At 42.4% G+C, this 15,803-nt stretch overlaps 1 protein-coding gene across 1 annotated transcript in view; it reads left to right on the forward strand.

Moving 5' to 3' along the window:
• Nucleotides 1–607: 607 nt before the first annotated feature.
• Nucleotides 608–15,803, forward strand: part of LOC137359809 (scavenger receptor cysteine-rich type 1 protein M130-like) — a 28,259-nt gene continuing 13,063 nt past the window's right edge. Inside the window, exons 1-5 of the mRNA XM_068025507.1 lie at nt 608–721; nt 1,435–1,527; nt 2,271–2,303; nt 3,490–3,670; nt 9,805–10,119. Of these exons, the coding sequence (XP_067881608.1) occupies nt 608–721; nt 1,435–1,527; nt 2,271–2,303; nt 3,490–3,670; nt 9,805–10,119 (736 nt within the window). The remainder of the gene's footprint in view (nt 722–1,434; nt 1,528–2,270; nt 2,304–3,489; nt 3,671–9,804; nt 10,120–15,803) is intronic.

Raw genomic sequence — 15,803 nt, forward strand, 5'->3', positions numbered from 1 at the left:
TTGTTTCCTAAGACTCTAGTACAGACGCAGCAGACTGGAGTTAAAGTTCTAATCAGGCGTTGAAAACGGAGACTCCTGGAAGTAAAAAGTAGTCAGTGTTGCAATCGAGTTTATGGGAGTCAGAACTGCAGAATACCGGGATCTCCATCCAGTCGACTCATCCCACATTGAGATTTCTGTCCACGGAATTTCTCAGTGAAGTGCCGTGTCATACAGAGAATTAGATTAAATATTGTGTACAGCATTTGGAATATTCAGAAAGGACAATAAATATTGTATACTATATTAATTGGAGGTGGAATCCAATATTGGTTCATTTGTACTGATTATCAATAGAGTTATCAATTACACCCTCCAGAAATGATGCTACTGGTTTCAGGGGGATTCGGTGTGTGAACAGTTTTATTTGGTCACCGACAATCTTCAAAACTATCACTTTTTATAATAAATCATGCTTTCTGTTTCATACATTTATGTGCACGGTGTTGTGTAATAATTAGTATTTCTCAATCTATTTCTACATGATTCATACATTTGATGTAGTTTCCAACATCCAGACGTGTTTCGGCATCTCTTTCCACATGTCCCATACTTTTTGTATCGTGCGATGCGGTGTTTAGTGAAAGATCTGGAGTTTTTTCCCAATCTCTGGGGAAAGGTGGGAAAGTGGAGATGGGGCAATAGATCATTCATGATCTTATTGAACGGCGGAGTCGTCTGGGTAGGAAGTATGGCCTAACCCTACTCCTATTAAATTCTATAATGTCCTTCCACAAGTCCCATACTCTGGTCAACTTGTGGAACAAATCCTGAATTCTTTTCCATATTTAAAATTAACAGACAGTGCCCAGAACAATTTGTCTCAGTTCTGTAAATGTTTGATGCGTGTTTGGTTATTTATAACAATGGTATCATTTCTTCAGGCACTAGCTCATGTGTTATGGAGATAGATTGTTAAAAATTACTGATAATGCTATTGACGCACAGAATCCGGATTGCTTGATATGATTTCCTTCTGTCCGCTGCTTTGCTTGTGGTTGTAAGCTGCAATAACTGTAATTCTATCAATTCATTTGCTTCTGAAATCTAAAAGAGTTCGCTTAATTGCGAATGTTGTTCAAGTTGGACCTAAAAAAGATGGATATAATCATTTTGATTCTTGACCCACCGAGTAAACTGCCGTGAGAAATATGCACTTATAAACTCTCTGCATTGACTGTATTTTGTAACCCCTAAACCACCCCTATCCTTGGTTTTTTAACTCATTCAAGAGTTTCAATTCTGTGCTTTGAATATCCCACGTTTGTCCCGTTTCAGTTCACCTCCTTTGAATTTATTGTTATTTCTAATTAATATTTCTCTATAACACCTTTTGTGGTAACATGGTGCGATAGCAAGTTAACATCAGTATAACATGTATAAATAACTTAACAGTTTTGCACCAAAGCCATTGGTCTAAATATCAGGAAGTTAACCGTGCGACCACTGAAATCTGAGGTGCTGGGAAGTGGGAGTCGCTGTTGGTCAGTAAGAGCAGGGGAAATGGGTGAGCGGGAAAGTCCACACCAGGAAAACAGCAACAGCAGAAACTTTGAAAGTTACCAGTGGAAGATTATGCAGTAAATTAAAAGGCATTGAAATTTACCACAGGATGAGAAAATCTTTAATTGAATTTAAATGTTCCCATTCCTTCTCGAACTTTCGATTGGAATGCTGAATTCACTGAGAGTGCCATCACCAGTGGGTTTAAAGGCGGCTACATCACCACCCTCTTCTCAGGACACCTACACACGGGTCAGAGCACCATCAGCACAAATTTACAGGGCGATGGGGAAAGGCAGTGGGACTAATTAGACAGCTCTGACAAAGAGACAGCATAGGCACCATGGGCCGAATGGCGTCCCTCTGTTCTGTTTCATTGTAAGATTCTAGAAGGGAGAGGACCATCACCACCGCCTTCTCAGAGCACCTTCACACTGGGAATACATGGAGCCCACCTACCATCACCACAAGGAGACAGTGTATCCGGGTGTCAGTGTGTGCATATGTGAAAACATTTCTGGATACATTTTGGCCCATTACCAATATTAATTTTTTGCAGAAATTGTATTTTTTGTGTTAAGAAATGAAATCACAGATCCCGGTATAATTTCTTCTGCAAAGCGAAAGGAATAATGACCCTGCAGTTAGTTGTATTTGTCTCTTTTCTTTCTGACATTGTCATTCCTTTCTTGTCCCAGTGAACTCTAATTGTTAACTTCTCATTTCAGGCAGACCTGGGAACAGTCAGGCTGACCCGTCAGGTAATCGCCCATTATTTTCACACGACCTGCTATCTCTTTGCTCTAATCCAACCCATTAAATATTAAGCTTGGACGACAATCTCTGTACTATTTTTGATCACGGATTAACCCGCTGCCCGGTTGCTAGCCAGAAAGGGAGTGTGTCCCTCATAATGTTAGCAAAGGTCTTTAATTCTAGCTGAGAGATGACTGCTGCCTTCATGTGGAGGGACAATAACTGAGTGTCTCTGAAGAGCAGAGTGTGAAGGATCCGCTCCACTCACACAGTTACCTATCTGAGAGATCACTGCTATCTTCATGTGGAGGGACAATAACTGAGGGTCTCTGAAGAGCAGAGTGTGAAGGGTCAGCTCCACAGACACTGTTACCTAGCTGAGAGATGAATGCTCTCTTCATGTCGAGGGGCACTAACTGAGGGTGTCTGAAGAGCAGAGTGTGAATTATCAGCTCCACTGACACTGTTACCGGTCCAAAGGTCCACCTCACCAATCTGCTCTGATCTCCAGATCACATCACCATCCAGCCCTGTCTTTATTGGCTATGGTGGGTGAGGGTGCAATTTACTCTGCTCTTTCCAGGTGCTGGGATCTCACTGTGTTCGTCCATTCAGTACTGAGCACGTAAACATGTGATCATACCAACCACGCCCATCTCCCCACTTCTGCAGGTTAAATATATTATGAGCTTGTCTCTATTCAGATCCCATTGGAGCCTCTGTGTTGGTGGGAATATCTCGCTGCCGCCCGGTTCCCTGCTGGTTTGCACTGTTTATTAGTAATTCCCTTTCATTTTTCTTCATGTGTAATATTTACTCCGGGTTTTATTAGGGTCCAGGGTGCAGACCGATGTTCCTATCAATTCATGCCCAGTGAATAGGGAGGGTCCGTTCGCTGGGAACCTGTGGGTTTAACACACCATGACCGCTTGAAGATATTTCTGATATTTTACCTAGACGGTGAAGCTGAGACTGGTGAATGGGGAGGGTCCGTGCGCTGGGAACCTGTGGGTTTAACACACTATAACCTCATGGTGATATTTCTGATATTTTACAGAGACAGTGAAGCTGAGACTGGTGAATGGGGGCAGTCGGTGCGCTGGGAGAGTGGAGATTCACTACAGGGGACAGTGGGGGACTGTGTATGGATCGTACTGGGACCTGCCGGACGAAGCTGTTGTGTGTCGGGAGCTGGGCTGCGGGACCGCGGTCACTGCACCGGGCTGGGCTCACTTTGGGGAAGGGACCGGACCCGTTGTGACGGCTGATGTAGCGTGCAGCGGAACCGAGGCCGCTCTGCGGGACTGTGAATCATATCAATGGGATCACTATTCCTTGTCGCACTCCGATGATGCCGGCGTCATCTGCTCAGGTAAAAATCTTTCTCAGTTTCTCATCTGCCGCCGCAGCTGATAGAATCTGTGAAGAAGCGAAAATAAAACAATCCGGGTCGGTCCGTACCTGGAAAATCAGATGATAATAATTCCAGTAATCTCTGGTTAAAATTATCATTAATATTAGGTTCACTGTTCAAACTTATATCATTAGTAATATATTTAGTAAACATTCTCCACCGGGAGCAGTAAATACCTGATACTCAGCACATTTGCAATACAGACAGAGCACTTTCCATTGAGATTTTCCCTAAAGCTGCAGTGAATGAGCTGAACAGCAGGAAATTTCGCAATCTTAATCCAACTATCCATTCATCAACCCAGCAGCCGCTACCGGGCATGTACTGTCAGCCCAGCTGTCCACCTGCAATGATCGCTTGGCCTCAGATCTGATATATTACACAGATTGTGAAGCTGAGACTGGGGAGCAGGGGAGGGAGGCAGATTTCTCAGCCTTGGGGAGCCAAAGTATCACAAAGAGGAAACGGCTCTGTCAGATCCCACCGCTGCGTGCGCATTGCCATTTACATTTTGGCAAATATTAAGAAAGTGAAATGCACAGAATATTAAACAAAAGAGCTAAGATAGTTCAGGAAGCAGTTGCAACGATTAAACTCAGCACCGTTGAACTATTGGAAGAAAAGCGAGTAGGGCGACACAGTGGTACAGTGGTTAGCACCGCGGCCTCAGAGCTCCAGCGACCCGGGTTGAATTCTGGGTACTGCCTGTGTGGAGTTTGCAAGTTCTCCCTGTGTCTGCGTGGGTTTTCTCCGGGTGCTCCGGTTTCCTCCCACAAGCCAAAAGACTTGCTGATTGATAGGTAAATTGGCCAGTATAAATTGTCACTAGTATAGGTAGGTGGTGGGGAAATATAGGGACAGGTGGGGATGTTTGGTAGGAATATGGGATTAGTGTAGGATTAGTATAAATGGGTGGTTGATGTTCGGCACAGACTCGGTGGGCAGAAGGGCCTGTTTCACTGCAGTATCTCTAATCAAATCTAATCTTTTCCTGAAATCCTGACCAGTTACTATAAGGAGGATAGTGATAGACTTCAAGAGGACAAAGAGAGGCTGGTGAAATGGGCGGACAGGTGGCAGATGCAATTTCATGCAGAGAAGTGTGAACTGATACATTCTGGTTGGAACACGGAGGAGAGGCGATATCACAGAATCACTGAACTGCTAAAGAGCGGAAGGGGGTTATTCGGCCCATCATGTCTGTATGGGCTCTTTGAAAGAGACATTCACTCAGTTCCATTCCCCTCTCTCCATAAGTCTGTACAATCTTCCTTTTCATAGAACTGTCTAATTCTCTTTTGAATGCTTCAACTGAACATGTCTCCGCCGCGTTCTCGGGTAAACATTCCAGATCTGAAACACTCGCTGCATGAAAAAGATTTTCCTCATGTCACTTTTACTTCTTTTACCAAATGCTTTGAATCGATGCCCTCTCCTTCTCGATCCTTTCACCAGTGGAAACAGTTCCCACCCTGTAAGTGGGATCTTTCTGAGCATTTTCCTCTTGTGATACCCACAATTACTGCGGACCCATTACTACGGCTCCACGAGGCTGAGAAACCACCCTCCCTCCCCTGCTCCCCAGTCTCACCTTCACAATCTGTGTACTATATCAGATTTGAGGCCAAGCGATCATTGCAGATGGACAGCCGGGCTGACAGTACATGCCCGGTAGCGGCTGCTGGGTTGACGAATGGAGAGTTGGCTTGAGATTGTGACATTTCCATGGAGTAGATAGAGACCCTCATGATTTGGAATACCTCGATCAAATCAACTCTCCGCCTTCTCTTCTCCAAGGTAAACAGACATAACTTCTCCAATCTAGCTTCATAACTGAAATTCCTCAATCCCTGGAACCATCCTCATGAAACGTCTCCATACTCTCTCCAATGCCCTCACATCTTTCCCCAAGTGCGGAGCCCAGATCTGAACCCAATACTCCAGCTGAGGCCGAACTAGTGTCTTATATAAGTTCAACAAAACTTCCTTACTCTTGTACTCCATGCACCTATTAATAAAGCCCAGGACACTGAACGCCTTATTAAACGCTCGCTCAACTTGCCACCGTCAATGACTTATGCACTATTCAACCAAGGCCCCTCTACTCCTGCAACCCCTTTCGAATTGAGCCCTTCATTTTATAATTTATCTCCATGTTCTTCCTACCAAAATGAATCACTTCATATTTCTCTGCATTGAACTTCATCCGCCACCTGCCTGCTCATTCCACTAACTTGTCAATGTCCTTTTGAAGATCCGCACTATCCTCCTCACAGTTCACAATGCTTCCAAAATTTGTGTCATCTGCAAACTTTGAAATTGTGTCCTGTACACTATATAGATTGGGAACCGAATATTGAAGGATACATGGCATTTAGGAAGGACAGGAAGCTAGGAATAGGTAGAGGGGTCGCTCTGTTAAATAATGATGGTATTAGCGCAATAGTGAGGGATGAACTAAGTTCAGCAGACCAGGATGTGGAAGCCGTTTAGGTAGAGATGAAAATTCATAAAGGCAAGAAGTCACTTGTCAAAAGTGGTGTACAGACCACTAACCTTAACCACACTGTGGGACGGAGTATAAAGGGATAAATAATGGAAGCTTGTCCGAAAGGTACACCGATAATTATGGGGGGATTTTCACCTACATATAGCTCGAAAAAGCAGATGGCCGAAGTCGCCGAGATAAGGCGTACATAGAGTATTTTCGGGATAATTTCTTGGAATAATACGCTGCGGTGCCAACCAGAGAGCAGGCAATCCTAGAACTGGTATTGTGCCACGAGACACCAATAATTAATGACCTCATAGTTAAGGCGCCCCTGGGATGCAGCGATCATGATATGATTGAATTTTACATTCAGTTTGAGGGAGAGAAGAGTGGGTCCATGACTAGTACTTTAAATAATGGCAATTATGAGGGCATGAACGCAGAGCGAGCTAAAGTGAACTGGCAAATCAGGTTAAGGGATAATAGAGATGCAGTGGGAGATATTTAGGGGAATATTTCAGAATATACAGAGTAGATACAATTCAATGAGAAAGAAACATTCCAAGAGTGGGACCGCAATCTGTGGTTAAGTAAAACAGTTGAAGGTCGTATCAAACTTAAAGAAAAAGCCTATAATTGCACAAAAATGGGAGGCAGGTCAGATGATTGGACAGAATATATACAAAAAAGCAAATAACGACTAAAAGATTGATAAGGAAGGTAACATTAGAGTACCAGAGAAAGCTAGATAGAAATATAATGACAGATAGTAAGGGTTTATATAGATATTGTTCAAAAAAGAAAAGAGTTAACCAAGTGAGCGTTGATCCTGTAAAAAATAAGTCTGGGGAATTAATTATGGGTAATAAGGAGATGGCAGGTGAATTGAACAGATATTTTGCATCGGTCTTCAATATTGAGGGTAAAGGTAACATCCCAGTATTAGCTGTAAGTCAGGAAATGGAAGGGAGGAAAGAACTCAAAAAAGTTACAATCACCAGGGAAATGGTACTGAGCAAATTGTTGGAACTGCGAGCTGACAGGTCCCCGGGTCCTGATGGACTTCATCCTAAGGTGTTAAAAGAAGTAGCTAGTGAGATAGTTGAGGCGTTAATTTAAATTTTCCAACATTCCCTGGATTCGGGGTAGGTTCTTTTAGTTTGGAAAATAGCAAATGCAAAGCCTTTATTCAGAAAGGAAGGGATTATATAAAGCAGGAAACTACAGGCCAATTACTTTAACATTTGTCTTGGGAAAATGTTACAAACTATTATTAAAGATGTTATAGCAGGGCATTTAGATGAATTCAAGGTCATCGGGCAGAGTCAACATATTTTTGTGAAAGGGAAATCACGTTTAAGCAAGTGATTGGAGTTCTTTGAGGGAGTTGCAAGTGCTGTGGATAAAGGGAAAACGCTCGATATATTGTACTTAGATTTCCAGAAGGCATTGATAAGGTGCCATATCAAAGGTTATTGCAGAAAATAAAATCTCATGGTGTAGGGGGTGACATATTGGCATGGATAGAAGATTGGGTAGCTAACAGGAAGCAGAGAGTAGGCATAAATAGCTCATTGTCTGGTTTGCAAGATGTAACGAGTGGTGTGCCACAGGGATCTGTGCTGGGACATCACATTTTCACAATTTATATCAATGACTTGGAGGAAGGGACCGAAGGTATGGTTGCTTAATTTGCTAATGACACAAAGATAGGTAAGAATGTAACTTGTGAAGAGGACATAAGGAGTCTGCAAACGGATATAGATAGGTTATGTGAGTGGGCAAAGACCTGTCAAATGGAGTTTCATGTGGGAAAGTGTGAAATTGTCCATAGTGGCAGCAAGAATAGAAGAGAAGCATATTATCTAAATGGTGAGAGATTGCAGAGCTCTGAGATGCAGAGGGATCTGCGTGTCCCAGTGTATGAATCTCAAAATATTAGTATGCAGGTACAGCACGTAATTAAGAAAGCTAGTCGAATGTTATCATTTATCGTGAGTGGAATTGAATACAAAAGTAGGGAGGCTATGCTTCAGCTATACAGGTTATTGCTGAGACCACATCTGGAGTATTGTGTACAGTACTGGTCTCCTTATTTAAGGAATGATGTAAATGCCTTGGAGGCAGGACAGTGAAGGTTTACATGAGGAATAAGTTATTTACACAGCGAGTGGTTAGGATCTTCTGGAATGTTCTACCTGCGAGTCTGATGGAGACAGATTCAATTGTGGCTTTCAATATGGAATTGGACAAGCACCTGAAGAGAAAATCTTTGCATGTCTATGTAGAAAGGGCAGAAGCATAGGACTAGTGAGGTGCTCTTACAGATATCCAGCATGGACACAACGGGCTGAATGGCCTCCTTCTGTGTTGTAAACATTCTATGATTATATGCTGACTGCTGCAGCTTGTTAGTCGCAAACTGTCTGTCCAGTTTTTAAACTTAAAACTGTGAATGTGGTTGCAGGGTAATTAATTGCATACGAAGGGCTTTGAAGGGTGATCAAGACAGACTGTAGCAAACTGGCTACAAAACAGTCAACAAATTGTGGGTTAAAGGTAGTTATTCAGACTGACAAAAGTTGAGAAGTATTGTGTGACAATTCATGTCAATGGGTTAGCGCTGTGCAAATGCGTTCTATTGTTTGGTCCATTCCGAAGATTACGGCACACAACATTAAGAAGCGGCTGAGCACGCAGCACAAAGCAAAAGTTAAAGGCCTGATAATACTCCAGCTGTAGTGCTGAAGATCAGTGCTCTAAAACTAGCGACAACTCTAGCCAAGCTGATCCAGTACAGTTACAGCAGTTACAGCACTAGGATTCAACTGATATGGTGTGAAGTTGCTCAGTTGCACACTGCCTAGAAAAGTAGGGAAACACTGACTGGTTAGTACCCAATCAACCTCCTCCCAATCAACACCAAATCTTTCCTTGTGCTGGGTGTGACTCCCCTTTCAACGTATCTCTCTTTAATAAAACTCATTTTTTTTTGTATTTTCCAGAGCTTTGTTAACCTGTATTGCTATTTTATTGATTTTTATATCTGCACCCCTGAGTCCCATTGCTCCGCGACACAATTTAGATTATCATTGTCCAAGGAGTATGGGTTCTCAGTCTTCCTACCCAAATGTGTAAGTGCACATTTATCTGCATGAAAATTCATTTACAATTTCGTTAACATGAAGTATTTTTCTCACAATCTGCCTTTGTATTAACTATTGCTCCAAGTCAATGTCATTAGTGAATATTACAATTGTACGTCCTTTTTCTGAGTCGAAATCATTTATGTTAAATATGAACAACAGTACTCCCAGCACCAGTTCTTGTCACACAATACTTCTTGCCCAGTTCTAACTGCTGATACAGTGACGGCGACTGGGTAAGTTATAAATAAATAAAGGCACATTTTAAAGATTATAGTCCTGTCACATTATAAGCAGTAGTGATACAGGAAACCCAGCATCATCAGTTTTGAACAGAATCTGAGAACGGCTCGTGCCAGATCTGTGATTAATCAGATGCGTATTGAAATAAAAATCTATGTATTATTGTGATTATTAACGTATTATGCTAATTATGATATAATATGCTTATTAAGATCACAGATATCCTCGACTAACATCCGGAGACTCCCCATGCTCAGGCAGACTGGAGATCCAGTACGGTGAAAACTGGGGAACAGTGTGTGACCTTGACTGGGATTTGAAAGACGCCAATGTGGTCTGTAGTCTGCTTCAGTGTGGAGTCGCCGTGTCGGTGCCAAGATATGCTCATTTTGGAGAGGGCATTGGGCTCGTACGGTCTGATATCTTTGACTGCACTGGAAATGAGACCAGTTTATTGGACTGCCGTCTTTTTCAAGGAAATCAGCAGGAGTGCAGCCACAGGAACGATGCCAGTGTGATCTGTTCCGGTGAGTACAGACTTACTGAAAAGCAGACAACTCCCTGCTTAACATGTGGAAAACTGAGGAAGGTGGCATTCCCATGTTTCTGTCTGAAAGGTTCATATCTAAACTAGTCATTATAGTTTATTATTACTGCTCAAGGTCTGGTGTAACGTGGTACAAAATACCCACAATTACTGGTAAACAAGATGGTTCTGAAACTTAACATTTATTTTGCAAGAAGCAGAATTTTCGCAAGTTTGTTTACCACTGCACCGAATGTATATTTAGAATTGAATATTGGCTGCAACAGTTGGGAGTTGACTAAATGAATATGCACTGGCCTATTTCGATACTTTAATTTGAACACCACGAATGATCCGACATTACAATAGCCTTCTGATCCTCCCTGCCCACGTTAGTATTCTTATCATACAGTACTGAAGCAGGCCCTTCGGCCCACCGACTGTCTGTCGACCAACAACCACCCATTTCTACTGATCCTACATTACCTACCACTCTCCTTGCCCCTACCCACAGTCGGGTTAATTTACAATGGTCAATTTACTTTCGACCTGCAAGTCTTTCACTGTGAGATGAAACCAGAGCACGCGGCAGAACCCCACGCATTCACAGGGAGAACATGCAAACTCCGCACAGACAGCACCCAGAACTGAACCCAGGTCACTGGAGCTGTGATGCAAACCACTGCTCCACTGTGCCCACGTTAACACTAACTGAACGGCAGGGTATAAAAGCACGGCTGTACTCCAGCACTGCTCAGTGCAATCAGGCCAGAATTGAAAGATTACAAAGTTATTTTATAGAAAGTGTGTATTTTACCCGCTAAATATGACAGGATCGGACACATATCCACATTATCAGTACAGAGCTTTCAGTTGCACTCGCCTGTTCGATCATTCAGTTAGATCATACCTGATATGTTCTTCAAGTCTCTTTACCTGGCTTTGAACCAGATTCCTTGATACACCGAGCTTAAAAAAATCTATCAATATTAGTCTTGAAAATTTAGATTAGATGTAACATCCACAGCTCTTTACTTTGGACGTTGTTAGGGAAAGTTCCAGATTGCCGCTGTTTTTATAGAAAAATGTGTTTCCTAATTGTTCTTTGAGGCCCAACTATCTTCTGGTGCTTCGTCAGTTACCTTCCCACCATCAAAATGTCAGAAGTTGGGCTTTTTGCTGAGAATTGCATGGTCTTTAGTTCCATTCACAATTCCTTGGATTAAGAAACAGTTCATGCCCAATTACATCAAGAATCCGGACATTATTTAGACTTGGGCTGATAGGTAGAAAGTAACACACTCACCACCTCCGTGTCAGTTAATGACTATTTCCAACAAGAGAGACAATATCATCTCCCCTAGCTATTATAATCAGTGAATTCACTACCATCATCAAATCCTACTGGGTGTTGTCATTGACAAGAAACTGAACTAGACCATTTACCATAATGTAGTGGCGAGTGGAGCAGGTCAGATGATCGGCATTCTGTGGCAAGTAGCTCACCTGCAGAATTCCCAAAGACTTTCCAGCAGCTGGAAGACATAGGCTGGGAATGTGAAAGGACATGACTCTTATAAATTTCAGGGAACCCAGCCACAGTTTGTGTAATCCTTCTTCATAATGAGGGGAGGCAATGGTGTGGTGCTAATGTCACTGGACTAGCAATCCAGAGTCCCAGGCTAATTCTGGGGACGCTGGTTCAATTCCCACCATCGCAGCTCGTGGAATTTAAATTCAGTTAATAAATCTGGAATTAAAAACTAGTCTCAGTAATGGTAACCATAAAACCATTGTCGATTGTTATTTAAAAAAATCTTGTTTCGTCATATCCTAAGGGGATGAAATCTGCCATTGTTACCTGGTCTGGCCGACATGTGACCAGAGACCTACAGCAATGCTGTTGACTCTTAACTGTCCTCTTACATAGCCTAACAAGTCACCCAGTTGTGAAAGGTAACGATGCATGAGCAATGAATGCTGGCCTTGCCGGCGACACCCACATCAAATGAATGAATAAAAAACAGAAACATTTGAAGCCAAGGAATCATTCTCGCATCTTTTATGCTGCACACTCTCCTTGGTCAACATATCCTTCCCAAAGCATATTGCCCATAGCTTAACATTACACCAGATGGGGCCTGACCAGTTTTTTTTTAGCTGCAGCATCATTTCTTCACCCTTGTATTCCATTCCTCTAGACATAAATCCCAGTATTCCATTGGCTGCTTTGATTTTCGTTCCTGTACTTTCCCATGACCCTGAAGTCTATTTTCCCTGTGCTGCATCCGGCTTTTCACCATGTAGAAAATACTGTAATCTGTTTAAGTCCAAATTGGACACCTCACGCTCACCAATATTGAAATAGTTTTACACAGTCACGGAATCTTTTTTTTTGTAAAGTTATGCTTAAAATATGCATGATTACAATATGGCTGATATTTTATTTCAATGGCAATATTGAGTATGTCAATTATGTGTGGCTTTCTATCCAGTCATCTAAATCATTAATAAATATGGTGAATAGTTGAGGTTCCTGTGGGACGGCGCCATCACATCCTGCCAGTTAGATGATCTGCCCATTATCCCTGCTGTCTATCTCCTGCCACTAAACAAACGTCCGAAGCAGGTCAATAATTTCCCTAAATTCTATGAGCTTCAAGTTTAGCCAACAATCAGTTACAAGAGATTTTGCTGAGTGCTTTCTGGAAGTTCATCTGAATAACATCCATTCAGGTTCCCCTGTCCTCTACTTCAGTTACCGCCACAAAATATTTGATCAGGTTCATCAAGCATGATCTACCTTTTACAAATCCACGCTGGCTCTCTCTGATTGGCTGTCACTTTTCAAGGTGATCAGACACTCCATCTTCAAATGTACACTCTAGTAATTTCCTGACAACTGCTGTTAGGCTAACCAATCTATAATTGCCTTGGTTCTCTCGCTAACCTTTCAAGCCAAAGACTTGCAGGTTGACAGGCAAATTGGGAATAATAAATTGTCACTAGTATAGGTAGGTGGTAGGGAAATATAGGGACAAGTGGGGATGTTTGGTAGGAATATAGGATTAGTATAAATGGGTGGTTGATGTTCGGCACAGACTCAGTGGGCCGAAGGGCCTGTTTCAGTGCTGTATCTCTAATCTAAATAGCAGTGTGACAATTGCAATTTTCTAATTACTGATCCAGCAGTTTGCTCTCAATCATTAACAAAGGGACGGAAGGTGTTGTTTACAGCGCTATCAATCAGTACTTACCAATAAACTACTCACTGATGCTCAGTTTGGGTTTGTCGGACCCCTCAGCTTCAGACCACATCACACCCTTTGTACAAACATGTATGATAAAGCTGCATTCCAGATGACAGTGACTGCCCTCAATGTCAGGGCAGCATTTGTCCGACTGCGGCAACAAAGAACCTTAATAAAAGTTGTGTGCATGTAAATACTGATGCAACGAAATTATGCATAATTCCTGCCATTTCCTTATTTTCATTTATAATATCACAACTGTCATTGTAATGAGACCACATTGCTTTTAATGACAATATATTTCTGAAGTTATTGTAAAGGTTTTGGAGCTCTTGCGAACTGTTTTGTCATCCTTTGCTATTCTTTGTATCTCTGCCATTCACGAAGATCTGTGCATTTTTCTTTTTGCATTTTTGCATGTTTTTGGTCTCTTTTATACTTATGATGTTCTTGTGTCGTGCACGCCAGTCCATAATAGATGAGGTTGAGTTTGAAATTGGACCATTCAATGCGGTGGTCATTGAGTTGAGCTTCCTTGATGGCAGGCTTGTGCCGTTCACTGCGTCAAGGAAGCTATGGAGATCGATAAACACAAGACCTTCCCCCTAACAGTGACCTGTTCCTCGGTGAATATCAGGGTTTCCCTCCTCGAGAAACGCACAAGCACCTGCTGTGCAGCCAACAAACCACGACCAGAACAGTAGCATGGATTGACTTGCCACGATGCACAATAACTGACGAATCAGCAGCAAGAATAATGGCATATACTGACCTCTCATGGAATATAATTAACTGACCAAGAAAAAACAGAACAAGAACATGTAATAACCTATCAGTAGTAAGATCCTGCCCACATTCCCGTTCTGCACTGCATATAAACAGACTGCTTCCACCAATTACAATTATTTCTCCAGACAATGGGCAGAGTACATGGCCCAAAACGTCGTGGTCTGTCAGTATTTCTAACAACTGCTTTTTCAAGAAAGCAACTGCTGTTCTCAGCGCAAAGGCACGTGATGTAAAACCGTAAAATGGTCTGACTCAAATGTTGAATATTTTAGTTTTCTATTTCCCTGTAGCACCTAGATATGCTACATTTACAACTGTGCTCTACCCCCTCACCCCGCCCCCCACCAGCCTCCCCTCACCCATTTACTAGTTTAAGGTTCCTGTAACAACCCTATTTATCCTTTATTCTGGGACCCTGATCCCAACCCGATTCAGGTGCTTCACATTCCAACAGAATAGTTCTTTAATATCCCAGTACAGGTGCCAGGGTCCTTTGAAAGGTAAAACCTCTTTCCAACATCATAACCTTCAAGCACGTGTTCATCTCCCTGATCGTTTATTTTTCCTATGCCAATGTGCAAGCGGCTTGTATAATAATCCAGATATTATAATCCTTGAGATCTTCTTTTATATTTCAGCTCCTGGTACTCTCCGAAAAGAACCTCTTGCCTACTCTTTGCAATGTTGTTTATGCCTAATTGGTCCACAACGACTGGATATTTCCACCCCAATCTTGCATTCTGATTTGAGATAACCCTCACTTCGCACAAGTTGGGAAAATACTGTGTGGGACTCTTAATGCCCTAATTATTGAATCACTTAAAAGTATCACATTATGCACCACTCCTCCTCCTTTTGAACAGCTTCCTATTCGAAGGTATCACGGTCAACATTGTGGCTGTCCTTCTAACAGTCTTCATCCTGATCTTCACAAATAGACAGCACTTTGTTCCTGTTCACTTCTGTATATCCTCGTTCTCCATTACATATGGATTTCAAATCTGTACACTATAAGCTGCAACAACCTCATTCTGATCCTGCAGCTCTCGACAAGGTGTGACTGAAATCTGCAGCAAACTGTCAAATACTCTTCTTGCTATCATATGTGTTGGTGTTTTTCCAATTCCCACAACAGCTCTATGATCCTGAGCCAGAGAGGTTCCAGCTTGAGATATCTACTACAGACAAGTTCCCTCGGTTCAGTTCCATTCTCTACAAATTCCAATATCCAGAAAAAAACCTGCTCTGCCATAACTTAGTCTGTCTTTATTTTAGAGGTAAAATTATTTGTTGATGCATTTTAGCTTTAACACTATTTTACTGGTTAGCTAACGCCGAAACACTAAGCACTCATCAATTAACATAGTCCGTATTTACAACTTACCCACGCCCTCTCACACTCTGACCTGACAATTGCTTCACTGAGTGAGTTTGTCCCTCTATTTGCCAGGTGTCTGTCTCTCAGCCCCTTCCAATAGGCATTGCTACTGCTGGCTGTGGCGCTCTTTTAAACCGGTTGCTCTAGTCACTGACTCCAGTTTAACAGACAAAACAGAACACCTCCATCCGAACGCTCACCCTCTACTACCTAGAAGGACGAGGACAGCAGATGCATGGGAACACCATCTGCATGTTCTCCTCCGAA

Source organism: Heterodontus francisci, unplaced genomic scaffold (assembly GCF_036365525.1).
Source record: "Heterodontus francisci isolate sHetFra1 unplaced genomic scaffold, sHetFra1.hap1 HAP1_SCAFFOLD_93, whole genome shotgun sequence".
Classification (NCBI taxonomy): Eukaryota; Metazoa; Chordata; class Chondrichthyes; order Heterodontiformes; family Heterodontidae; genus Heterodontus; species Heterodontus francisci.